Source organism: Callorhinus ursinus, unplaced genomic scaffold (assembly GCF_003265705.2).
Source record: "Callorhinus ursinus isolate GAN/ISIS: 27379988/994484 unplaced genomic scaffold, GSC_fseal_2.0 scaffold47, whole genome shotgun sequence".
In the NCBI taxonomy this organism is placed as follows: domain Eukaryota; kingdom Metazoa; phylum Chordata; class Mammalia; order Carnivora; family Otariidae; genus Callorhinus; species Callorhinus ursinus.
The window spans coordinates 8,151,409-8,179,357 of NW_027397109.1; the positions used below are offsets into that span (position 1 = coordinate 8,151,409).

General features: G+C 47.2%; 1 protein-coding gene across 12 annotated transcripts in view; it reads right to left on the reverse strand.

Annotated features, from left to right (window-relative positions):
* The window catches only part of APBA2 (amyloid beta precursor protein binding family A member 2), a 233,116-nt gene that overhangs the window by 51,932 nt on the left and 153,235 nt on the right, over window positions 1-27,949 (reverse strand). For all 12 annotated transcript variants that reach the window (XM_073882524.1, XM_073882525.1, XM_073882532.1 and 9 more), the window contains one exon: window positions 13,697-14,702. In XM_073882524.1, the coding sequence (XP_073738625.1) occupies window positions 13,697-14,662 (966 nt within the window). In that variant the 5' untranslated portion in view covers window positions 14,663-14,702. The remainder of the gene's footprint in view (window positions 1-13,696; window positions 14,703-27,949) is intronic.

Below are 27,949 nucleotides of genomic sequence, written 5' to 3' on the forward strand. Positions count from 1 at the left end.
GAGGAAATGTAAAATGTTGAGCCATCATGATAAACAGTATGTGAGTCCTCAGGAAGTTCGACACTGAATGCCTATGTGATCCAGGAATGCCACTCCAAAAGAGCTGAAAACAGCTATCTACACAAAATCTTGTACCGGAATGTTCGTGGCAGCATTATTCATAGCAGTCAAAAGGCAGAAACAACCTGAGTGTCCGTTAACAAATGAATGACAAACAAAGGACGATGTAGCCCTTCGATGGAATATCACTCAGCCAGGAAAAGGAATGTGGTCCTGACACATGCTAGAACATGGTGAATCCTGAAAACAACATGCTAAGTGAAAGAAGCCAGACATAAAAGGTCACATAGTGCATGATTCCATTTAGATGGAAATGTCCAGAAACAGGCAAATCTGTATCTAGAGAAAGCAGATTTGTCTTTGGCACGGGCTGGAGAATGGGGAGTAACTGTTTATTAATAAATATGAGCTCTTCCTTTAGGGTGATGAAAATGTTCTGGAACCAAATAGTGGTCATTGTACAACAATGCACTAAATGCCGCCAAACCATACACATTAAAACGGTCAACACGGTAAATTTTATTTTATGTGTGTATCACTACAATTTAAAAATGATGTGGATGGGGCACCCAGGTGGTTCAGTCGGTTAAGCGTCCAACTCTTGACTTCAGCTCAGGTCTTGATCTCAGGGTCCTGGGATTGAGCTTGTGTCGGGCTCTGCACTCAACATGGAGTCCACTTAAGGATTTCTCTTGCTCTCCCTCTGCCCCTACCCCTGCTCTCTCTAATAAATAAATCTTTAAAAATTATTTTTAAATAATATGGAAAGAAAGAATAACCAGAGCCCTTTAAGGATCGAAGACATACTACATACTACCCCTGCCTATGACACTCACTTTAGTTTAGCTGAAGGTCACCCACCAGCTTGTGCAGGACTAACACTCCCCTTGGACACAAAGGCCAAAGGAAGTAGGTGGGCTGTCCAGATGGCATGGAGACTCTTCCCTCCTGGTCACCTGCCTCACACACCAGGATATCACACTTGGATTCAATTGTGGAAAAGAAGGGGGTTTCACCTCTTAAAGCAAAGCATGCTATGGAACTAGGGAGTCTTCCATTTGGTTTCGTTCAATTCTCAAAGAGAAAACCTACACCGCCCCTTTCTAAAACTGTGGCTGGGGGGCCAAAATGGCTCCTTCTCCCACAGGTTCTATGAGTTAGCTGCGAACACCAGCATCCTTTCCTACCCTGCTAATTTAAAAGTGAGAAGCCCTGTGTGAGCAGAGTTTAATGACAGCAACCCTCCAGAGCAGAAGAACAGTCTCTTGGCCTTATGGCAGGCTCTTGCATTCTCCTGGGAGACCTGAGGCCTCCCCCACACCCAGCCTGGAGCCCCGCACTCACATTCTTCGAAAGCTAGCTTGACATCTGAAAAATGAAGGAAACAGATGCACAGAAGTCAAAAAGAAATCAACTGACCAATACTAAGTCAGTGTTAGAATTCCATTTCCAGAGGCATTTTCTATATTGGACTTGTACTTGTCTAAACAGGCCACTGTTCCCAACATGGAACTGCTATGCCCAGCTCTCTGTTTCAGTCAATATTATTAGTCCTAAGTAATGAACAACTCAATGGAACTGCGTAAGCCTGCAAACACTAAAACAAAGTCCTATGATTCATAATTTGAAAAATACATTTAACCAGCTAATATGTAAAGAAGATACCAACGACCCAGTTAGCTTCTACTAAATCCACTTGTTCAACTTCTATGATTATATAATGTAGAATATTTGGTTTTTCTAACACTGAGGAGAAGGAGAGAGAGTAGAACTAGCTGTTTTTTTTTTAAAGATTTTTATATATTTATCTGAGAGAGAGAGAGCACAAGCAGGGGGAGGGGCAGAGGGACAAACAGACTCCCCGCTGAGCGGGGAGCCCAACATGGGGCTCCATCCCAAGACCTCAAGAGCTGAAATCAAGAGCCGACTGCTCAACCGACTGAGCCACCCAGGCACCCCAGAACTAGCTGTTATTTTAATGATACATTTGACAGTACATTTTTATTTGAATGATACCAACAAAGTAGGACTTCCAACTATCTTACTTAAAGATGAGCAGACCCACTGCCTTGTAACCACACACACCAGTGACCACAGGGCCAAATGAGTGCGGTCCGTTCATCTCTACTGTGACTACACCAAACTGGTTTTGACTGGCCCAGAATGTGTGTGTGTGTTTGTCTGATACTGGTTACATGGGTTCAGATTGGCTCAACTTGGTTTTAGATGGTTCAAATTGGCTCAGGCCAATAAATGGGCCAAGAGCCTTTTCTCTTTTCTTACTGTCTTATATTTTATATACATAAAATAAAATTTATTATTTCAACCCTTTTTAAGTGGACATTTAAGTGGCATGAAATGCAGTCACACTGTTGTGCAACCGTTATCACCAACCATCCACAGAACTTTTCATCTTCCCTAACAGAAACTCTGCACCCATTGAACACTAATTCCCCATTCCTGCTTCCCCAGCCCCTGGCAGCCAGCATTCCACTCTCTGTCTCTATGAATTTAATTACTCTAGGAACCTCATATAAGTGGGATCACACAGGATTTGTCTTTTTGGGACTGGTTTATTTCACTAAGTGTGGTGTCCTCAAGGTGCATCCATGATGTAGCAGGCGTCAGGATTTCCTTCCTTTTTCAGGCTGAGTTATAATCCACTGCATGTAAAAGTCTTTTCTTTTTATTTTTATGTATATGTGCTGCTGAAGCGAGCACTCTTTTTATTTTTTTTGAAGATTTTATTTATTTGAGAGAGAGAGAGAGAACATGAGCGAGAGAGTGGGGGGTGGGGGGAGGGGGCAGAAGGAGAGGGAGAAGCAGACCCCCCGCTGAGCAAAGAGCCTGATGTGGGGCTCAATCCCAGGACCCTGGGATCATGACCTGAGCCAAAAGTAGACGTTTAACTGACTGAGTTAACTGACCAGGTGCCCCAAAAGTCTTTTCTCTTGTACTTTATCACTGTAACTGTGGCACAGAAAACAATCCTCCTACAAATACCAAAAAAATCACCATGCCATGATCTCTGAATATGGGCCAAACTGCCCATACTTTAGGTGACTTGGAATTCTTTGGGTTCATTCATTATGTTTCATTCTTCTTGGCACTTAAAAGGGCCCTGGAGATTAAATATTAATCAGATATTAGGCAAGAAAAACCTTGAGCAGCAATTTCACTCCACAACATCTCCCATAATTTGCAAATTTGATTCAGCAAAAAGAACTCTGACCTGCCATTGGTCTTGTTTCCAGAGCAGGTTTTGAGGACTGGTGAGTGGCTAGATCGCCCCTCTTCTATTGAAGATTAACATTCATATTTCTCTTTTTTAATCTTTGCATTGAACCATTTTCGTTTTTTTTTTTATTAGGTTCAGTTAGCCAGCACACAGTACATCATTACTTTTTTTTTTTAATTTTTTTATTGTTATGTTAATCACCATATATTACATCATTACTTTTTGATGCAGTGTTCAGCGATTCGTTAGTTGGCGTGTAACACCTAGCGTTCATCCCCACATGTGCCCTCCTTAGCATTCATATTTCTTGAAGGGACTAGTGTGCTATCTTTATATACTTGGGTCCCAGTGAATGAATGAATGAAGCAGGGGAGAAGAGCTTCTATGTTCAATACCTAGGGAAAAAAGGAAGCAGGGGTGCCTGGGTGGCTCAGTCGGTTGAGCATCTGACTCTTGGTTTCGGGTCAGGTCATGATCTCAAGGTTGTGAGATTGAGCAGAGTATGCTTGGGATTCTCTCTCTCCCTCTCCCTCTGCCCTTCCTCCTGGCTCTTTCTCTTCCTCTAAGATAAATAAATCTTAAAAAAAAAAAGGAAGCAGCAGCAGGAGTGATCAAAAGATCCGAAAAGCACCCCCAGACACCTGGTGTGGGTGTGGCATGGTCCAGGTCTAAGCCTGTCTGACAAAGACACTGAGACAGGTGAGTCTGTGTCAGTGTGCATAATGGTCAAAGCCAGCAGACCCAGAGGCTCTGGGAAGGAGAGTTAGGGGCAGATACCTCCCTGCTGGCACCAAGGGTGGATCTGATGGGAAGCCAGAGACTCAAAGGCTGAGTGGGGAGTGTTGGGGGAGAGGGAGGGCTGCATCAGAAATCAGAGAGGGCAAACTGGTCTCAAATCAGAGGCCACTTGCAAGTGTCTGGGCCAAGGAAGAGGAAGGCTGACCAAGGAGGGTGAATGGGCAATTTCCCCAAACAGCAACATCCCTCCAACCTTACAACGTGCCCAAGCTTTTCTCCTGAGCAGCAACCCCACATCCGGAGTCTAGTTCAGGCTCGCTGACCTATATGGCCTGATTGCTCTCACAGCAGGATAAGGTGGCCAACCATGGGGGGCAGATCCAGCAGTGCATTGGCACCGAAGACAGCATATGGCCATCTCAGTCAATGTCTCTTAAATGGAGACAGGAACCAGACGCAAGCCTGGGCCACGTGCTCCCCGTTGAAACCAGAGGAGCCAAACAATGAGATTCTGTAAGCCCAGTTCCAAACATCCTTCAGCTCCAACAGTTTGGGCCTTGGCTTGGTCTCAGGTGGAGAGAGACCAGCTTCTCTGGTGTGACCATGGAATCAGCAAACAGACCTGGACCTGGCACGTTCTGGAATCCGCCAGCAGCCCTGGGGGCGCCATTTGGTCCCACACTTCCTTTCTCGAAGTTTTTGAGACGTGCTTCGTGTTCCCGAATTGCCTGTGGTGTTATCCATATAGGATTGGGAGGTATTCTTTGTTTGCCTCCTGTTATGATTGTCCCATGACCTTTTAAGTAACTGATTAGCCTTGGTTGCAATCTGAAGGCTTTGGGTTGACAATCCCATGGCGGCCACTGCCACACTGTCACATCTCAGGAGAAGGCCCCATGTGTGACATTATACATCTCTGAGTCTCGTGTTCAGCAATGTGGCCTTTCTTCCTGAACAGAAGATGTTTCTAAAAATTCCTCCATGGAGCCTTGTACTGCCTAGGCAATGTCACGTGACGAAGCAGTTTCATCAGCTGGATGCGTCTCAAGCCCCTGGAACATGTAAGGGACCGTGGGAGGTGCTGCAGGGGCCCCGAGGACGGGAGCCGCATGTGGGCCAACTCCCCACCTCAGTCCCATACCCACCCCTCCCGTTCCCCCAGATCTGCCTGAGACACTGGCAAATGGGTGCGACTCAGAACAATGCAATTCAACTCAAGCTCCACCCGTGCTGGGCATCCTGCATGCATCCAAGCTCCATCCCTGCGGGCACCTCCTTGGGCCCCTCCCACCTTGTCCTTATAGACACTGCCCATTTACCTCCTTCGGTTCCCACATGTGAACCTCTGCCCTTACAATCCATCAGAGCTACACGGGGGCTTCCCAGCAAGGTCTCCCCTAACTGCCCTGCTGTATTTGGCCTTTCAGATGCCCCTGCTCCTAAGCTCCCTCCTGGCTTCCCCCTCCCAACCAATGGCCCTCCTCCCTCTCTTGTTACCATCATCATCCCATGTCCTTCCCTCCCCCTTGCTCTCTTTCAGGGCTCTCAGCCCCCATCACAATCCCAGCCCCCATGCACCAACACGTTCAGCCTCACCTGGTTGGCTCACCTCCCAAAGTCTCTCCCCCACCCAAAGTCCCAGAGCCTCTTGGCTCATCACCCCTGCTGCAGCCAGTCCCTCTCCTGAGCACCCAGCCCCACCTGGACTGGGGAGTCTCTGTGTGTCTGTCTATCTCCCTCTAGAATGAGGTTTGCAAAGGGGGCTTATGGCATTTTTAATCTTTGCACCCCCAGTGCCTGGCACGTCGCAGGTGCCAAGATGCATGCTGGGGAAGGAAGGCAGACGCCACCAGCCTAGGGAATCTGAGCAGCCTGGCTGGGGACAGTTGGCTTTGAAGGACGGTGGGCGTTATGCGCAGAAACTCCAGGTTAAGGAGAGTGCCTCAGACGGCCATTTGGAGTTCGTGAGAGACCGGTGGCCCAGAGCCCAGCTCATCTGTCCAGAAAGTGGGGTTCTCGGTTAATTTCCTATTAGGAACCCAGTGTGGGAAAACCAGGGCAGCCCCTGCAGATGTGTCGGTGTCACCCTGTTCCCCAAAATCGGAGACTCCAGAGCAGAAAGGGACTGAGGATGTCCCCAAGAGGGCACATGAGAACTGTCCACCCCGGACATCCCTGCAGAGGAGAGGGCCCACCCCAGGAAGGCCTGCAGAGAGGGGAGAGCCTGAGGACACCTCAGAGCTACACCTCCCTCCCCTGGCACCCCTGCCCTGTCAGGTCTCACTTGGGCCGCACGCACAACCCCGTCTCCTGTGGGTCCCTGGCCATCCTGGTCCTCCTCCCACCCTGTCTCATGGCTTCAGCCCTCCCTTGACGGCATTCCAGAAGGCAGCGATGCCAACCTGCTCAGGGGTGTCCCCAGCCCTGCACAGCTTGGCCCTGGACCCAAACTGTTTGCAGCCTCCCCCACATCCTGAAAGAGGCTCCTCGGACTTGCAATCATCACTATTACCATCAGGGCGAGTGTTCCATGCCTCTTACGTCCACCACAGACTCTGATCCATGCCAACTCCGCTCCCCGAAGCCCCAGGGGATAGGTGGTTGTTGGTGCATACAACGTGTCCAGAATGTTCCAGAACTGGGAGCTGGGTCTGCAGGATGGGGCCAGGCTTCCTGGCTCTGGCACCTGTTCTCTTAACCACTGCACCTTACTCTCTCTTCAAGGACTAGAGGTGGGGACGTTTCTGTCTAGATTATTGTTAGTGGAAGGGCTCTCCATGATTTTCTTGGACAATAAAACCGTGTTTTAGAGACCCTGGCTTTAACTATATTTTAAAAGTGCTGAAGCAATCCCAGATTCCTGCTAAAGAAGCTGCTCTGTGACAACAACAGCCAGCCCTGGTCATATGTCTTCAAGAGGCTTCATAAAAATCAAATAAGGCCATTGTGCTGACTTGACAAACAGGCCCAGAGAAATCAAGTTTGGAAGCCTGAACAGATCAAGTGAGGGGCTAAGAATGCCAAGGCCGTGCCAGCCTGGAGTTTGTTTCTCAGGGTGGCCCCAGGAATCCGTTACACAGCAGGTGCTATGGCTACCCATCAAGGCACTGGGAGCAGAGAAGGCTGGAGAGGGGCACAGGAGTCCCTGGGAACTCTCCTGTGCCACCTCCCCATGTGCACAGGAAAGGCACAGATGGGCAGAGGAGTGGGGGTGCCTGCAGAATTAGGGGCAGAGCTTTGGGGAGAAAGAGACCACCTACACTCCCCAGAAGCACGGGGTGGGCGAGGACCTTCCCCCGACCGGGCCATGCCCTTGTGTCTCTCCAGAACTCCTGCCCTCAGCTCCTGCCCGCAGGCTTTCTCCAGCTCTGTCCTAGCTAGGGCCAGGCTGGGACAGAATGCTCCCTCCCAGGCACGGTGCAAGCAGCAGATCCCTTTGAGCACCTGTTGCCCCATGGCACGCCGGCCGAGGTTACCCTGCAGTCAATAATCCCAGGATACTCCTCTCAGCCCCTCAGGGCGTGGTACACTTCATTGTAAAGCAGGTGCCCATACCCACTTCCTATGCCACTGAACAGGGCCCGCGTGAGAGGTGCCAGCCCCGAGCAGGTGCCCACAGAGCCACTGCCCACCCCACCCCTAGGCGGGCCGGGGTCACCCATGCACTGAGCATCCTCCCTCTGTATGTGGTGCCAGCATTCCTATCACAATCTCGAAAGGTCCTTCACAAAGCAAGCCTCCACTGAATGCCAGATCACAGCAAAGCCATCGCCACAAGGAGCAATGATAAACACCTGGACGTCTGACGTGGTCTCCAGGCTCGGTATCACGCCTCGATTTAACTGTTGTATTAAGTTGGCTATGATGTGTTGATTTTCCTTCTTTTTCTATTGTCAGAAGGCTTTTTTTAGAAAGCACTGGCTGGACCGACAATAAACAGAAACCTCGAAAACCCCCAATAATCCAAACAGGGGTTGGGTGTGCCGTCCCAGCATGCAGAGCTGTTCTGGGCGCAGTGGCCACCAGAAATCCAACACCTTGAACTAGATGGCCATGGAAGTCCTGACATGTGCCCAGCCCACAGAGGCCATGGAACAGGACTGGGAATGCCTGCAGCCCCAGAAACCTCCAGAGCCCAAAGGAATACATCTACGAAGGGGGACTCTTGGGCACTGAGCAGATATTTTCAGTACCTCTTCTCGAACGAGATGTCACATGGTAACACATGAAAAAGATGGGGAGCCCAAAAGAATCAGTCCAAATCAAACCCCATCCTTGTCAAACCCAGACGCACAGCACATCAGCCAGAGACTACGAGAACCTGCCCTCGCAGGCCACCCCGCAGATGTGCAGAACTATCTCGGCGGCCAAACAAACACGCTCTTACAGGAACATGGAGGAGCAACCCCAGGGGAGCAATGATCAGCAAGCCCCTCTTCACAGGAGGTGTACCGATGACTTGCCACCCCTGAGCTGTGGGACCAGAGTCCCGTGGAGGTCCTCCCTCCACTCACAGCAGACGTGGAAGCCGAAATGGCAATCTGGATATTCAGTACGAACTAGGCTGGATGCAACTCACATATTCTTCATCACTGTATGTAAAAAGTAAAATATTTCCTATCAACAAAGCTCAATAAAATTATGGAAAGTGGCCCGTGGATCATCTCTACTTGACTACTTTGATTCACAGCCTGAGATCTCATGAAGCCAGGATGTTGGGACGATTTTACAGCACGGAGGTCTTGTGGACACTGGTCACCTCACGGGTGTCAGGACATATGTACCACGAACCATGGAGCACGTCAAGGCCTTGAAGGCCTTGTGGTTACCAAGTCAATGAGAACAGAGTAGTAGGGATGGCCACTATCCGGGAGGAACACCGCCCGATTCACCCACAGTGCCTCACTCACCAGAGGGTGGACTCAAACACTCCCTGCCACGGAAGTCCGCGTTAGCTCTTCTAGAAACCCTTCAAGAACTGCAGAGGGCAGTGGTGAGAGGCATGAATTTTGGTGCAACACAGACGGTTTACTGCTTGAGCTGTCTGACCATGGGGGTGGTACTTACCCCACGTAAGTCTCAACGGCCTCATCTGTAAAATGGGAATAACCCTAGTCCCTATCACTTCCGAATTTTCTAGCATTCACTGAGATTGTACACATGAGGGCCTGAGCACAGTTCCGGCCATGACCACCGACACCAGCGTCACCTCCGCCATCACCCAGCGACTTCCCACAAATGGTAGAAAAAGAAACATTAACTCCTCAGAAGCCCAGGATCCCAACAGTGACAAAAGCGACATCTTTTCTGTCCTCAGCATTTTGGGTTAATGTTGAATCATCCTGGGAGAGAGTCATGAAGGGAGAGACCTCAGGAAGTTGTGTGATCCGGCTCTCTGTCCCTTAAGATGTGCAACTGTGGTCTATTTTCCTGATAGGCCCTGCACGGGGAGTAAAGGGCCTGATAATCCAGATTTTAGGGGCAACACCGGCCAAGCAGGGCTGGAGGCGTCTTTGTTGTAGAGTCTGGGACTTCGCCCCATGGCATATGCACAACCAAGGAGATGGGAAACCTTTGCAGTAAAGTTCTCAAACTCAGCTGTCTATCGGATGCAGCCAGTTCTCCTTGCTCATGGGACTTCTAGTCCATAAACCTGCTGTGAACTCCACGTGTATGAATACTGACCCACCTCCCAGGAGAAATACAGGATGAGGTTCCCGCAAAGCCTCTGGCCATCATTTTTGTTGAACAATCAATACATCACATTGTTTTATGTGTGTTTTCTATTTAGACGCCTTATTTAATGTGCATTCCTCACAAGTAATTACATCCACTATTTCTTTATGATAAAACCAGTTGAGAAAGAGTCTCACATTTCCCTGACCTTAGATAATAAGACCATAAATTTCTTGGGCTCTCAGCCCCATCACAGTGCCTTCATGTGCTCTTTTTATTAGCGGGTCATCTCGTGAATCTACAGTTAGCCACTTTTCCAATGCTTTCTCACACACTATACATATTACTTTAGCACTTTCCAGAGCAACCTTGTGTACAGATTGGCGAATTTCCTCTTCCTCTCTCTGGCTGTGCCATATTGTTGACTCATGGCCAACAGCTCTATAACTCACACCTACACGAAATATCTAACAGCGTATTTTCTCCACACGGCACATCACAGCCTTCTCGTGCTTAGAAACATTAGACAGCACTCCAGCACTGCACTTGGGGGTCATTTTATCACCCCACAAAGAGCACAAAAACGCCAAAAACATGGTACTAAAAGGATCGCGCCAAGGACGCCTGCTTGCATTATGAGAGCTGAGACAAGAAGGCAGAGTGTCTCCTTGTTCAAACTCCACTGGGATCATGCACGTTGAGTGACTCACATGTTTCTGCCTCTCTGTGCATGCCCACAAACACTTGTAAAATTACCACGAGTACTGACTTTAAGCTTACACATAAATGTCAGCGAGTAGGCCGAGCCACAGATAATGGAATCCATGAATGACAAGGATCAGCCAGGCTTTGCTTACACAACACATCTAACAGGATGCTTTGGGAAATCCTGTCAGGTAGCTCGCCTCTTTGATTTGAAAACTCCCAGCAACAGAATTCGGCACTGCCACGTGGCAAAATACATATATATTTTTTTTTGCTTCTGTTTTCCAAATTTCCCTCAATAAACATGCACTGCTTTGAAACAGTTCGTTCTTCTCTAAAAACACTCATGCACAGATCTCTGTTCCCCCACCATCCCATCCTGTCTTCCTGCAACTTGAGCCTATCTCCTTTGGGTTCTCTCACATCCTGCCCTCCCGCCACCCAGTGCAGACCTCTTGGTCTCCGCAGCATCATGCAGGGGAGAGGTCCACCTGCAAACTGGAGCCTTTTCAAAAGGAAACATGCCAAAGGAAATATCTGTAGCAATAAGTAACGTCTAGAGCATACAAGTGCTCCTAGGAAATAGAAAAGCATCCAGACCCCACAAGATAAAGGGCACACATCAACCATTCACAGAAAAGGAGAAACAAGTAGGCAAGATAAACGTGGGGAGACGGTCAACGTTCATGCTGTTCATGGGAATTTATCCTCGAGTAATAAACCAGAAGAGGGAAAACTTGGACAGAGATGTCCATGCCGGTCTGAGGTGTAAAAGACAATGCCACGTGCAACCTGCAGGCTCAGTGGCAGGGTCTGCGCAGACAAATGATTGAGATGCCATGTGGCCTGAATGGAACACGCAAAGGCCAGTAAAAACGATCACGAAAATTACATGGCGACACGGAGAAACACTTGCAACATGTCAGGTTCTAAAAGGTGGACGTCTGGACCACCATGACAGCCACATACATTATTCATGGTCAGTGCTGGAGTCTGAAGGGGAACACGGCGAAACCAAAAGAGCTCATCTCTGAGGGCGGTGGGAGCCATGGCGGATACTTTCCCCATATTCCCATTTCAGATTCCATTGTGACATCGTCATTCACGCAAGGACGAAACAGAATGTACGCGATACTCTTCCAAGTGGCCATGACATAACTCCTCCAGCTTTAAAAGGAGTGTCAGAGAGGAGAGGGATGCCATGCAATTCTTCCCCCAGCAGAAGCCTCCCGCGGTATCCCTTCTCAAATGTGAATGGGGCATCTTATTGACTGTCGATTCAGTGGTCTTGCAGCAGGGCCGTCCAGTGGGGCCAAGGCTGCTGGCCCACAGACTGCGCTTCAGAAAGGAGGCTCTAGGTAGCTAAGCACTGGCCTTTCTCCTTTAGTTTTTTTGTTTTGTTTTGTTTTATTTTACCATAGCCTTAACCGCCGGCTATGCCACACTAACCGCGGATGGCCCAGGTAAAGGTCAGCAAGGGACTCATCCACCCTGGAAGCCTATTTGAGGCCACTCTTTTGTGGGCTCCCACATAGTCTGGCTGTCCCCCACAGGGGCAGTGGGGTGGGATGGGGGAGTAAGGGATTCCTTTGAGGAAGGCAGGCTGTGATTTGAAGCAAGGAGTTACCCCACTTCCCACCGTACCTCCTTCACACAATCTTCCTTTCAACATGATCCTATCACAGTGGCTCTTCTGGGTCAAATTTCAAAAGGTTCCTCATCTGGAGAATGGGTCACTTGGGTCTATGAGATGTAAAGATTCAGGTCACATCCACTCAGACATAGCAGAGTCCTGGGGTCCCATGTTCATCCAGGACCCTTGTCAGTCCTGAGCTGGGACTCACCAGGCCTTCCCCTGGAGGGAAGTAGTTTGCAAATGAATGAGTGAGTAAACCAAAAAAGCTATGCAATAATTAACCGGTTTAAATGAGCTTTTCCAGTATCTTGGATAAGAGCTTCGAGGAGATAATCTACTTAGGGAAACAAATTACCAGCTCTTCCCCTCAGTGCCCTCTCCCCTTCATGCTCTAACGATTATGTTCTCTTGACAAGAACCTTGTGAGGGAAGTCATTTGCTACAAAAAGGCAGAGTATGTCGCCCACCCCGTGCAGCCCCCATCAGTCCCCTGTGGCGCCACAGCCGCTCTTGGGCCATGAGTCCAACTCGGCCAAAGTGAAGAGGACCAGCGGTGCTTTGGCCTAGAGCCCAAACCTTAGGTCCAGAGCCACCTGCTCTTGGGGGGAGCTCCCCACATCCGCTAGGCAACAGCGGTCTCTCTACATCCCAAAGCCCCTGGTGTATGCACAGTTGCCCTGAATGCCAGGAACACCCTCAGAGTGAAGCCTACTTACATTTAATAATCTTTAAAAAAAAGAACAAAAGGCATCAACAAGCAAGTGCCAGAAATCTAGCAGCGAGTAAATATGACTTATGTCCCAAAGACACGTTCTTAGCATATGTGCATATTTTTTAAACTCATGGACTCTTCTGGGGAAAAAATAATAATTAAGGCTTTAAAAATATAAAAGCATTTCATTCTCATTTGCCCAGAGAATTGGCCAAAGAGAAGTTCCTATGCAAGTGTAATAATCACATCTTTTTATATATTCACAGAGGGGTTTTTTTTTTTTTTTTTAAAACCAGCTTTTTTTTTTTTTTTTTTTTTTTTGAAAAGCAGCTTTTCAAATGTAGCTATTAGAATACATGCTCACTTTGATATAATTAAAAGGAAACTGAGTTACGCTTAAATCCACTGGCCTCATTAGCATGCACTTCTTCTCCAACACTTTGTCAAACCTTCAAATAATTATTTTCAATAATTATTTACAGCTAATTGGCCATAATGCCAAGCCCCTGAGCTTTCAGAAGAGTGTCACCGGGATACAGTGGCCCCTGTGAAATGTGCTCAGGTCACAGTCCCTTGTCACTGGGGCATCCAACGACTGGCTGCATTACACACGACCTAGCAACCCCACATCCTTGCCAATGTCCTGTGGGCCTGAAGAAACCAGCTAGTGGGGGGATGGTAGTCACAGGAACCACCCCCAGCCATGAACAGATCCAGGGCAAGCGGGCTAGAGACCAAATCTCTCTGGTGGAAGGGGGGTGTCTTCTGGATGGCACCAGAACATCCACACACCTGCTACATAACTGACCGGATAAAGAACTAGACGCACGTTTGAGCTATGGGCTCTGGTATCTGCATGGGCGACACCAGAGCATCCTCTGCTCTCTGGGCCCCTCGGTAACCCCTTCCCCGGGGACAGCCAGAGTCCTACCTGCTCTTGGGGCCACTTCGGCCTCTCCTCTGGAGTCCTGGACTTGGTCTTGAAGCCTCTCTGGGGGTCTCCGGAGTGCTTGGCCTCAGGAGGGAGGTTCAGCGACTTGGGTCTTCCCTCGTGTCTGCTAGGGCCGCGGCTGGCCTCACCGGGCGGACTGGCCTCCGTGGAGTCCCCGGGCCCCGGCTCGGGCCCCCGCACCAGGGCATGTTCGGGGCTGGCCTCGCCGGCGCTAGTGATGCTGGTCATGCTCAGACTCATCTTGATCTCGGCCACAATCTGGTCGATGTCCTCCTCCTGGTCCTCCAGGCCTCCGCCCCCACGCCTTGGACGATAGGGGGAGGCGTTGCCCGGGTCCCCATTGGCCTCCGAGGGGTAGTAGTCCTGGTAGCCCTCCTCATCGGGGCAGTAGTGGACACCTTCTTCCTGGTCCTGGGCCTCCAGGACGGAGGCCTCATCCTCCGGGATGGGGAGGTGGCCGTCCCGGAAGTCCGGGCTGCCTTCGTCCCCGCGGCCGTGTGGGCGGGGGCCTGCCGAGTCTGTCCACTCCTCCACCGCCTCCTGGCACTCGTCCGTCTCCAGGTGGCGTGTGCCGTGCGCCAGGTACCCCTCCCCGTTGCAGTCCATGCCCTCCAGGTAGCTGTCGTCCTCGGGGCAATAGCGGATGTAGTAGGTGATGCCCTCCTCCTCCTCGGGGAGGCCCTCATCGTAATCCTCCTCCTCGGAGGTGTTGTTCACATAGTCAGAGCTGGAGTCCCCATCAGGGCTGTGGTCATGGCACCCCTGGTCCGGGGGCGTGGGGCTCTCGGGCCGCAGGGTGGCCAGCTCCAGGCCCTTGGGCACATACTCCTCCAGGGGCAGCTCCGTGTCCTCGCTCTCGGGCTCCTGGCCATGGGGCATGGGGCCCGGCCTTGCCCTGTGGTCCAGCATGCTGCTCGCCGTGCTCTGACGCTTCCGGTTGGCCATGGCGGACGCTCACACGGCCATGGTCACCTGCAGGCAGCCACTGTGGGGAGGAACGTTGGAGAGGACAGTCAGAACCCCGCCAAGCATGGCCACCCCAAGAATCGTGCCGGCCCACGGGCTACCAGCCGCAGGACCCACTGGAGTGTTTCACCACCGTGCGGTCTCAGGGCAATGGTAAAGCACATCTGTTCCAATAAAGCGACATTCCCACGGCAGCTGCCTCATGCGTTGCGAATCATGCACGCCCATGTCCAAGAGAAGAGAGGACACGCGGGGCTGGAGGGAAAGGGGCAGAGGCAAGGCACCTGCCATTCACCAGGATGACTGCCTCTCTCCCAGAATCTCACCAGCTCATTCAGGGCTTCTTAAAAACGCTCACCAGTTTGGGTAGCCAAGGTGACAAGACAAAGAGTCATCAGATCAAGTTATTTGCTCTCAAAAAAAAAAAAAAAAAAAAAAAGAGAGAGAGAGAGAGAAGCTTGCATTTAGAAGACATGATGAGGTCTGATGAGGAGGTACACTACCTTCCAACTCTAAATCCTCACTGTTCCCCAAAGGCCCACTCGAGTTCCCTCCCCTATCAGCTTGTCTTGCCCTCCCCAGTGCACAGAAGCCTCTCCTTCCTCCTCCCTCTCAAACGGCATTCCCCCAGTGACCATCTTTGCAGGGAACTGTCCAGACCGAACACCATACAGAGAAGCTGAACCTGAGCCCTAGCCTCACGGGCTCAGCAGGCTGAGGGCACCAAAGAAGTGGGGGACACCAGAGGGAGGACAGTGCTGCCTGGCCGCAGAGAGAAGGGGAGCACCCAGGAGAGGGCAGAGGGTGTGGCTACAGCTTGTGGAAGCTGGGTCGTGGTATCACGGGGCACCGCGAAGATCCTGTGCATCCAAACTGGGCAAGTCCTTCCTCCACCACCCAGGACTCTCTGCATTTTATCCCACAAACCACGCAGAGTCACCGGGCCACTTTCAGCAGATGCATGACACACAGGATTTCTCTTTTAGCCTCATCTGTCTGAGGCCAGCGTAGGAGAGATGCTGGGGGAAGGGAGACCAGTGAAAAGTCTATTCCTGTGCTCTAGGGCAAGTGAGGGGCTGGCATCAGGGAAAAGGCACAGAGGATATCCAAACAGATGGTTAATGTCTTATTTCTTCAGCTGAGTGCTTACCCAGGTGTATTCCTTAAACTGTACTTTTACATTACATATGTCTTGTTTTTGTTTGCGTCATAGTTCATATATTTTTTAAAAACGTATTCCTCTGTCCAGAGAGAAGAAATGAGAGCCTGTATCCATGAAAATGGTCACAGGGGTAAATTTCATGATACATATGTTTTATCACAATTAAAAAAGTTTTTTTAAAGAAATGACAGCTTAAACTAAAGCAGTGGAAATGAGAGAGGAGACGTGACTCAGGGAGTATTCAGGCAGTGGAAGCAACGGGATCTGGACTCAGCAGTAGAGAGTGGAGAGCGGAGATGGCAGGTCTGGCCCAGGCTCTACATTTTCTTTCTTCCACCTTATCTCCCCAGAAAAGTCTTAACTAAAAACCCTTTGTACTCCGTACTCCCCAGAGCACCCACACAGAATTTTGCTTGTAGCGGTGCCCAAAACACATTTTGCTATGACATTGGGTTTACCAGATGGCCAGTCACAGCATTATGAATATTCCCAAAAGAATGGAGGAGATAATTATTTCATCTGTCCAGACACTCAGAGTGTGAGCACCATTACTGGCTGAGCCACATGCTTCCAACATGTGAACTACAAGGGGCTCATGAACGGCTGTGGCTTGACAGCACCACTAGATGCTGAAAGATGCACAGTGCTTCTTCTCCAGAGCAGCCCACAGACTAGAAAGATACCCCACACCAGTAATATTATCACTGTGATGGACCCTGTCGAGGCTGAATGCCCTCACAAGTTACACTGTCCCTAAACCCCAAACTGATGGGATAATTCCAGAGATTTGTTCCCAGGTAGGGATCAAGGTGCTCAGTGTTCACTAAAACACAGGTGCCCAGAGGAAGTACCGAAGGCCCTGACCTGCCCCACAACCACTTACAATTTTACAACAGATCTCTTACTTTTACAGAGGACAGCTAATGCCCGGGACACTGACTGACGGAACCTGGCAGTCACCTTCTTGTGGACACAATCTCTAGTAACAACATTCCCCAAAATAGTCCCGAAACATGCATTGACACTACAGCATCTCTGTACCTCCTTAGGCCATGCACACTGCAGGTTTCCACAGGCTTGTTAAAGAACAAACTCAGGTACACAGTACCTCTTAACTTCAAATTCCAGCTTAAATTCAAATTCTGTCATTTGGGGGACAAAATCTACATGCATGCATAGACACATGTATGCCCATATCTACACATAACACCCTCTCGGCCAATCTTAGACTCAAGGACTAAAGTACATACATGATGGTAACATGGAACAGTCCCTGATCCTATAAATGAGTGACCCAAAGCAATCTATAATGTAAGGCTAGCCCAGCCAAAATCCCAGCAGAATATGGGGGAAACTTTGACCCAATAATTCGTAAGTTCACTTGGAAGAATACACACATGAAAATAGCTGAGAAAGATCTAAAAATGAGAGTTAATGAAGAAGCACTTGCCTTACCAAGTGTATATATGTATATATATATATACATATATACACACACACACTCTGAAGTCATGGTAATTAAAATGCCATGGTATCGTTGCTGGACAGACAGCAATGATACAGACAAGAAAGCCCAGAAACAGATCTGTGTTTACTTAGTTTTATCTATAAAATGTAGTTCACCTGGGAGTGAGGAGTTTCCCGACACACAGAACTTTTAGTGCTAAAACCAGAATGGGTGGTCACCCTAAAGCAGGTGGGAAAAAAAATTCGATTCAGTGGCAGGTATGGGGATCCTTGGGTGACCTAGTGGTTCTAAAACTTTGCTGCACATTGGAATCACCTGGGGGACTTTTACAAGGGCCAATGCCTGGCATTCCAAGTTCACTGGTATGAGGCATGACTTGGCATCAAGATTTTTAATGTGGAGCAAAATTTGAAACCCACTGGGCTAACCATTTAGGGGAAAACAAAGTTGCTTCCTACCTTATAGGGATATACTCTCCAGATAGAGTAGATTTCTAAATGTGAAGAATCAAGGTTTCCAGAGGATGGCTAGATTTGCTTGCGTCAAGGGAAAATGGCCCCTCCCCTGGGAAATCTGGAACTCATGGTACCAGGGATGGGGTGCAGCTCACAGACCCAGGGTGTGTCAGAGGAAAGCACTTATGATAAGTCCTGTGGCTCCAGGAGTGTGGACATTTTCCCTTGAAGCAGCAGATTCAGCCCATTTCTGTCCATACTTTAAAAATAGAGGAGTCCTGGGAGCACCCAGGAGAGGGCAGACGGGTGGCTCAGTCACTGAAGAGTCTGCCTTTGGCTCAGGTCATGATCCCAGGGTCCTGGGATCGAGCCCCGAGTCAGGTTCCCTTCTCAGTGGGGAGCCTGTTTCTGCCTCTGCCTGCCATTACCCCTGCTTATGCTCTCATGCTCTCTCTAATAAATAAATAAATACATAATCTTTAAAAAAAATAGAGGAGCCTCTCTTCTCACATGTCAACCACAAGGTCTAGATGGTCAACCCAGTTGCTGCCAACTAACCAGAAAATCATTCTCCCCCCCATACCTTCTAGTCCCTACAATGAGAAATTTTTGTATGTACAACACTGGGTCTTTTCACTCAAGAAATATCTCCCCATTTATTCAAGTCTTAAATGTCTCTCAACAGCATTACGGGATTCTTCATAGCAAATTTACTCTTAGATTATATTATTTTTTGTGTGGCTGTGTGTCTCCCATTATATATTTACCTGGCTATTGCTGGTACATAGAAAAAAAATCCATACTGAGCTTGTAAAAGTCCATTTTTAAATTCTAATAGTTTTTAGTTAATAAATTTTGTTCTCCTTTTCAGCATTTGATCACCTCGTCTGGCTGCATTGCCCTGGGCTTCTACTACACAGTTAAGTGATTAAAGGGGCATCCTTGACTTATTCCTAATGGCAATGAAAACGTCTTTACTTCTTACCAGGGCTAGTCCAGGGTGAAGCATGGATGGCACTCACCTCAGTCACAAAATTTAACAGGGCACCAAAAAACTCAGGAATCAAAACAGAGAATTTTTTTTTTTTTAAGAGAGAGATGGGGAGAGGGGCAGAGGAAGAGACAGAATCTTAAGCAGGCTCCACGCCCAGCAAGGAGCCCGACGCAGGGCTCAATCTCACTACCCTGAGATCCTGACCTGAGCCAAAATCAAGAGTCAGACACTTAACCAACTGAGCCAACCCAGGCACCCCCCCAAAGAGCAAATGTTTTAATGCAACACTTTAAAAAATAAAAATCAATGCAAGAACAGATGGTAAACAAAATATCGAAGCTTTAAATAAAGATCAGTATTATTGATTTTTCTTTTTGCCTCAGGTTCCCATAGGGCTCTGGCTGGACATTGTGAATGATTCTATTTTTTTCCTCTTTAAATTTTTATTGTTATGTTAATCACCATACATTACATCCTTAGTTTTTGATGTAGTGTTCCATGATTCATTGTTTGTGCATAACACCCAGTGCTCCACGCAGAACGTGCCCTCTTTAATACCCATCACCAGGCTAACCCATCCCTCCACCCCCCTCCCCTCTAGAACCCTCAGTTTGTTTTTCAGAGTCCATCATCTCTCAGGGTTGGTCTCCCCCTCCGATTTACTCCCCTTCATTCTTCCCCTCCTGCTATCTTCTTTTCTTTTTTTTCTTAACATATAATGCATTATTTGTTTCAGAAGTACAGATTTGTGATTCAACACGGAGTGCGGCCGGAGACTGGGGAGATGGGAGATCCTATTTTTAAAAAGGTTTTCACCATTAAATACCGTGCTAGCTGTTGGCTTTTCTACAGTTTAATAGTGCGGACCTTCCGGTTCGGTTCTCTTTTCCATGGATATAGATGGGAAGGGACCCACAGCAGAACCCTGGGCGGCAGGGAGCCACGTCTTTGAAGGTTTGCAGAATTACATTTAACCTATAGGGGCACTTTGGGTATAAGAGAAAGAACCCTCCTATTAAAGATGAAGACAGAAGGTCCTGTTTAAATTCAGACCTCCATTTACTGAAAGGCCTTGGGCAAGATATTTAACCGAAGTATGCCCTTCTGCCCTTGGTAAATTGGAAATGATAGCACCTGCCTTCAGGGCTTGACGTGGGTTAAATAGGAGAAAAACCCACACAGACCTCAACTCTATAATGTTTGTTCTTTTCTACTACGTACAGGGAGTTGAAGAAAATTTTAAATGAAATTTGAAGGGAGAGAATGCCTGACTAGGTGCATGTCTTAGATGGGGAATCTGTGTTCCCTTATATGGGAACTCCCCTGGCTGGGGACATAATGTGCCTCTCTGCAACGGGATAGGGGTGCATCCAGGTGGGACTGCAGGGAAGGGTGAGGTCTGGGGAAAGCCAAGAGTTACTCCCCCAAAGCAGTGATTCACTCATGTTGATGGATACAAGGCCCGCCTGGAGAGCGTGCAGAGTCATGGGCCCAAGATTCCCAGAGGGTGAGCCAAAAGCCAGGCCTAGAGCTGCAGGTGACTCTGATGTCAGAGGCTCTAGGACTGCACTTGAAACCCTGCCCTAAATAGATGCTCGGGGCGCCTCCGGGGGTCTTCCACTAACTACAGAACGGGCGTGACCTCCTTGCCAAGAAACACAAGACCCTTCCCTGGATGCCCAGCCCATCGTGTTCCACCTTCTCTCCCTATCCCTTTCCAAGATCCAGCTCCTGGGTCACCTATACTCCCTGCCAGCAGGACATAAGTGGGTGCCCTGGGCACACAAGGGCTATTCAGAGAACAGCAGACCCTTCCCAGACCAGGAAGGTGTGGTGAGGTCAAAGCGTGGGGGGAAGGAAAGGTGCAGCAAAATATTGGTGGAACCAAGTGGCTCCTGCCAAGAAAGAGTTCTGAGTTTATAATATCCAGTGTAGCTCAATAAAGGTGCATTTGAAAGCACAAGGCCCTAACACGCCTGATGACAAAGGATTCTACTTACAACACCTCAGTTGCAAGCAGCTTTTGTGGTGCCCTTTGTGTCTGCAGGGAGGTCCCACACAGCCGCCAAATCTCACCTTCCCAGGCTGCAAGGCTTGCAGGCAGCATCTCCTGGGAAGATCTGCAGTGACTTCAGCGCGTCCTCCTCCTGGGGGTGCAGCTGTGACAAGGGGACAGCTGCCCTGTAGGAGGCTGTGAAGAACTTCACTCCCAGCCTTTGGAGAGGGCAGGACACGTGACTAATCTTAGCACATCATTTGTTAAGCGAATGCGGGCAGATTTTTGTACCGGAGAGGTGACTGCTTCTGAGGGCACAAGACTTCCCAGGGGTAAGGATTATGATCTGTTTTGCTGTGTATTTAACAGGGGATACAGAAGAGAGACACCCCCTCATAGCTGTTCTGTCCACAGATGGCTACTGTTATTTTGTGATCTATTTCTGTCCATTCTCCTCTACACATCTCTTTTGCATGGCTGAGCTCTTGCTGTAAACACAGTGCCATGTTCTCCTCTTTTCTCTTAACATAATAGAATAAGCAGTAGGAACTCCCTATAATTATGATTTTAATGGCTACATAGTATTTCCTGGCCCAATAGACATAATCTAACTCTTCCCTATTGACAAGTGGATTGTGTCCTATTTTTGTACAATAAATAATGGTCTGATGCTTCCCTGGGGATTTACTCTAGGCCTTCTACCCCCTTCCAGGGCTTTTATCCAGGACCCTTTAAACTTTCTTTCAATCCAAGGTCCAGGTGCTCAGAAAAGCCCCAGGAGGGTCGTGGCCAAGAGAGAGTTAACCACCCCTACAGCGGCGGCTGGGGGTGGGGAGAGGCTTTGCATGCTAACCTGTGAACAAACATACTGAGGTTCACTGCTTCTGATTAATCATATTAAAGATAAATCCTTCACAAAAGACCATCTAGAAAGCAATTCAAATGTACAGAAGAAACACGATTACCTGCTATGCGTCCAAGAAAATGAAAGTGAGGCCCTGTGTCCAGACTCAATTAATTCTAGAACAGCACATAAATCAATAGAAAATGCAGCCCCTGACTCAGGGCTCACCACTCTCCTTCCAAAACATCCTAATGAGATGTGGGAAATAAAGGCTCATTGTCAACAATCAAGAGCCCCAGTGTCCTTTTTCTAAACCACATTTTTCTTCTGCATGGGAAAACAGCATTAGCTAGCTCTTAGAAGTGCTAGTAATACAGCAGACCAAGATGGAAAGGAAATATTCGGTGGCCATACTACAGGCTAGGTAAAAATGTCATCATACAAATGAGATATGTACTCAACCAAATTGCTGTAGCCCGTGATCTTGTATCCCAGTTTGGTCTCTGTTGTAAAGATAATACTCTTTTTTTTTTTTCCTTTCAAATATAATGTAGGTGCTTTGACCACACACAATTTGGGCTTCCACAGTCCTGGAGTCCACCCATATAGTCAGCTCAAGCATCCCAGACAAAAGTCATTGATTAAGTATCTTGCTACAAGATCAGACAACCACAGGCTCTGAAGGGACATTAATAATCTTCCAAAAAACAGGCTGAGTTCCAACATTATCACACAACACACTACAACCTAGCTTAGCTCACAGAGGGATATGCTTCTCTTTGAAAAATGGCAGAAAAAAAGGCAAAAATGTTGAGCACACTCCAAGCCTTCCATAACAGGGTCTTAGTTGAGCCAGAGTCAACACATCCACAAGACAATTATGCAGCGATTAAAATATTTATAAAGAGTTTATCACATAAAATGCATTGTTATAATTTATTCACCACCAAATAAACATAGAAGAAACTGTGACGAACTACATTAAAACACCAGCAAGGGTTTCCTTTGAGTGACAATAATGCTATTTACTTCTCTTCCTTCTTCATTTTTGAGTATGATACTTCTATAGACAAGTAACATATAAAAAAGACAAGTGCCAGGGAGGGTAAGCCCTCTGCAGCCACACCTGCCCAGGGACATTTCTGCATAGAAAGGACATAGGTCTCAGCATCCCTTGAAAGGGTCCTGGGACATGATTTGTTCCATCTGGGCTTTGAATATACCAGCATATCTGCCCCACTGCATCTTCATCTCAGAATGAGCAAAAGGGAATGATCGGACCCTTAGATACAATTTAAAAATGCTGCCAGCCCTTCACCAACAGCAAGTCCCAGGAACTGGTATTTGTATCCCACAATGGCATCTGCACCTGAAACCAGCATTCATGCTGTAATGAATGGCAATATTGTGCTCGTAGGCCAGCAGATACTTGCTGTTTTTAATAGTTACCCCTAACTGTAAGAAGTGAACTTTCACTCACAAGAACTCCTGGAAATAGTGGTGGCTTACTAAAGTTGGCACCTTTTCCTACTTGCCTTCAGGAGGAAATCAAGGGTCCACAACGCAATCCCTATCAAAAAACCATCAACATTTTTCACAGAGTTGGGACAAATAACCTTAAAATTTGTATGGAACTAGAAAAGACCCCAAATAGCCAAAGGAAAGTTGAAAAAGAAAACCAAAGCAGGTGGTTCAAGCTACATTACAAAGCTGTCATCATCAAGACAGTATGGTACTGGCACAAAAACAGACACACAGATCAGTGGAACAGAATAGAGTGCCCAGAAACGGACCCTCAACTCTATGGTCAACTAATCTTCGACAAAGCAGGAAAGAATATCCAATGAAAAAAAGTCTCTTCAACAAATGGTGTTGGGAAAATTGGACAGCCACATGCAGAAGAATGAAACTGGACCATTTTCTTACACCACACACAAAAAGAGACTCAAAATGGATGAAAGACCTAAATGTGAGACAGGAGTCCATCAAAATCCTAGAGGAGAACACAGGCAGCAACCTCTTCAACCTTTGCCGCAGCAAATTCTTACTAGACACATCTCCAAAGGGAAACAAAAGCAAAAATGAACTACTGGGACTTCATCAAGATAAAAAACTTTTGCACAGCAAAGGAAACAGTTGATAAAACCAAAAAACAACCTATGGAATGGGAGAAGATATTTGCAAATGACATATAAGATAAAGGGCTAGTATCCAAGATCTATAAAGAACTTATCAAACTCAACACCCAAAAAACAAATAGTCCAGTCAAGAAATAGGCAGAAGACATGAACAGACATTTCTCCAAAGAAGACATGCAAATGGCCAACAGACACATGAAAAAATGCTCCACATCACTCAGCATCAGGGAAATACAAATCAAAGCCACAATGAGATACCACCTCACACCAGTCAGAATGGCTAAAATTAACAAGTCAGGAAACAACAAATTTTGATGAGGATGCAGGGAAAGGGGAACCCTCTTACACTGTTGGTGGGAATTTAAGCTAGTACATCCACTCCAGAAAACAGTATGGAGTTCAGGAAGTTAAAAACAGAGCTGCCTTATGACCCAGCAATTGCACTACCAGGTATTTACCCAAAGGATACAAATGTTGTGATTGAAGGGGCACCTGCACCCCAATGTTTATAGCAGCAATGTCCACTATAGCCAAACTGTGGAAAGGGCCCAAATTGTCCATCAATAGATGAATGAATAAAGAAGGTGTGGTGTACACACACACACACACACACACACACACACACACACACACACACACACTGGAATATTACTCAGCCATCAAAAAGGATGAACTCTTAACATTTGCATAGATGTGGATGGAACTGGAGGGTTTTATGCTAAGCAAAATAAGTCAGTCAGAGAAAGACAATTATCATATGGTTTCACTCATATGTGGAATTTAAGAAACAAAATAGAGGATCATAGGGGAAGGGAGGGAAAAGTAAAATAACACAAAATCAGAGAGGTAGACAAACCATAAGAGACTCTTAACTTAGGAAACAAACTGAGGGTTGCTGACGGGGAGGTTGGTGGGGGGGTGGGGTAACTGAGTGATGGGCATTGGGGAGGGTATGCGTCATAATGAGCACTGGGTGTTACATACAACTGATGAATACCTGAACTCTACATCTGAAATTAATGATATACTATACGTTAATTAACTGAATTTTAATAAAATAAGATATAAAAAAAGAAATCAAGGGTCCAGATAAGAAGGCAACTAAACAACACAAAAATTATCGGCACTGACCTTTTTCTCAACATGCTTGAGAAAAAGGCACAACGTCTCCATTTGCCAAGGCCTTGTGCCAGGAAGGATGTTCTAAACACATTCTTTACCAAATCCATCCTCTGAGACAAAGGAATTGGTCACCCCAGAGAAAGCAACCACAAGATACAGATGGAAAAATGGATTCATTTGTGCTGGCTGTTCAGCTGTTTTCATATTTTTCTAATCACTTCCAAAGACATGCATCACTCCCTGTGCAGATATAAAAGAAACCATTATGGGCTGAACTGTGTCACCTCCCTCTCCAAATTAAATGTTGATGTCCTAACCCCCAGTAGCTCAGAAGGTGGCCTCGTTTGGAAATTGACATTGCAGGTGTAATTAATTACAATAAGATCATTAGGGTGGGCCCTAATTCAATATGACTGATGTCCTTATAAAAAGAGGAAATTTGAAGACAGCACACACAGGGAAAACACCATGTGAAGATGAAAGCAGGGCTCTACGAGGCAGGGAATGCTAAGGTGGTGAGCACCGGGAGCAACAAGAGAAACACAGAACGGATTCTCCCTTACAGCCCCCAGAAGGAACCAATCCCACTAACACCTCGATCTCAGACTTCTGGCCTCCAGAACTGTGAGACAATACAGTTCTTTTTTTGTTTTTTTTCTTAAGATTTATTTATTTGAGAGAGTGTGCAGGTGGGGAGAGAGGCAGAGGGAGAAGCAGACTCCCCACTGAGCACAGAGCCAGAATCAGCGGCTTGATCTCACCACCCTGAGATCATGACTTGAGCTGAAACCAACTCTGCTTAAAGGACTGAGCCCCTGAGACAATACATTTCTGTTGTTTATATCACCCAGTTTGGGCTACTTCGTTACAGCAGCCCTAGCAAACTAATACAATCCCTAAGGGCTATGTGTACTTTACTCAAGGGAATTCCTTTGTTTTTAATCTTCTGGAGAATTCTCCAGCATGCAATTAGGGGTGTGTTTCCAACTTGAGTCTGACCATCGTGTCGGTTATTCAAGTCTCCTTGCCTTTCCACCATATACATTTTAGAATCATCTTGTCGATACCAATTTTTAAAATTCTTGCTGGCAATTTGATTGGGAGTGCATCTAATATATAGATCAATTTGGGGAGAATTAATATCTGAACTTCACTGAATGTTCCAACGCATAAATATGATACGTCTTTCCCTTTACTTAGGTCTTCTTTGATTTCTCTTACCAGTATTTATAGTTTTCAGCCTACAGATCTTGCACATGCTTTGTCAGAATTATATATATTTCTTTTCTCTCTTTTTTTGCTGCATTGTAAATGTTCTTTTTTCCTCACAACTGCTTTATTATGTAGTATAGAAATATAACTGTTGTATAATGACCTTGCTAAATTCATTTATTAATTCTAGGAGCTTTTTGTAGATGCCATTGGGATTTTGCAGAGAACGATGAAGTCTGCAAATAAGAGTTGGTTTTAGGGGCACCTGGGTGGCTGAGTTGGTTGAGCATCCAACTCTTGATTTCAGCTCAGGTCATGATCTCAGGGTCTCAGATCAAACCCAGTGTTGGGCTCCATGCTCAGCGGGGAATCTGCTTCTCTCTCTCTCTCTCTCTTTCCCTCTTCCTCTGCCCCTCCCCCTGCTCACGCTCTCTCTTTCTCTCTCTCTCTAAAATAAATACATCTTTTAAAAAAAAGAGTTGTTTTAGGTCCACTTTTGCAATCTATATACCTTTTATTTGTTCTTTGCCTTACCACACTGGAGATGATGTCCTGTATAATGCTGACTAGGAGTGACAACAGCCACCAGACCTTGCCTTGTGTCTGATCTCAGGTGCAAAACATTCAGTCTTTCAGTATGATCTTTGCTGTAAATATTTTGTAGATGTCCTCTTTCAGACTGAAGATGTCTATTCCTGTGTGCTGTTTTTGTGTTTTGGTTTTTTTTAAAATCATGAATGAATGTTGAATTTCACCAAATGCTTTTCCCTCCCCTACTGAGATGCTCACGTGGTTTTTCTTCTCTACTCTGTGTAACACACTGACTAATGCTTGACTTTTTAAACAACCTTGTATCCCTGGGATAACCCTACTTGGCCCTAATGTACTGTCTTTAGGTATTGCTGGATTTTCCTTGCTAAGATATTACTGAGTCTTTTTTTTACCTCTGTGTTCATAATTCTGTCAAATTACCTGACATCCAAGGTTTGACCTCCCTCCCAAAGGTTTTGCTTTTTATTCTGTCCAGAGTTTTTAGTTTTAATGAATGAGAGAGGTAGGCTCTAGTGGGCTTACTTAATCCTGGCCAGCCCCAAATGTCCTCCATTGATCTGTTCATAGATTTTGAAAGGTACATTAAGTGAAAACCTACTTATTTTTATTTTGTTCAATTCATCAGACACACAGAACTGCCATCAATGATTCTGGCTCAGCCTGCTATCATCAGTAGCAGCAGCAGAGAAGTTACGCTGTACGCAAACTGAAAATTCCTACCAGTCCCAGGGTCCTCAGTCCCAGCTGCATGTTACAATCACCCCCGGGGAGCTTTTAAAAACTATGGTTCCTGGGCCTGTCCCAGTCCCATGAGGTCAGAATTTCTGGGTGGGGCCCTGATATCAGTATTTTGAACTGTCCCAGTGACTCTGAAATACAGCCAAGGCTGAGAGCCACTGAATTGGATGTAATGAAAATATGGTCTATGGCCCTTCAAGGAAGATCCTATAATCCCCCAAGGTTCATGGTCTCCAGATAAGCAGCTCTGGGCCAGGAGAAAAAGGGGCACCTGTGTAGGGAATGGGAGCTTCATGTTGCTGGAGCGTTGGCCAAGCAGCCTCTCCTCCACCACCCACCCCTGCAAGCATCTGATGTCTCTGGCGTCTTTGTCTAACAACACATGAATCCTCTAGGGCTCTCCTGATCCTGGTCCTTCATAGCAATCCTCCCCTCGGGCCTCAGGGAAGCTATGCTGCCCTTTGGCACAGGCCCTGACACACACATAGTGGCCTTCTCTTCTTTTACACCCTGGCATGAAGCTGAAATAAGGAATAAGGTGATATGCTCAAAGGACACTTTTAAGACTGGGCATCTGCCTGCCTC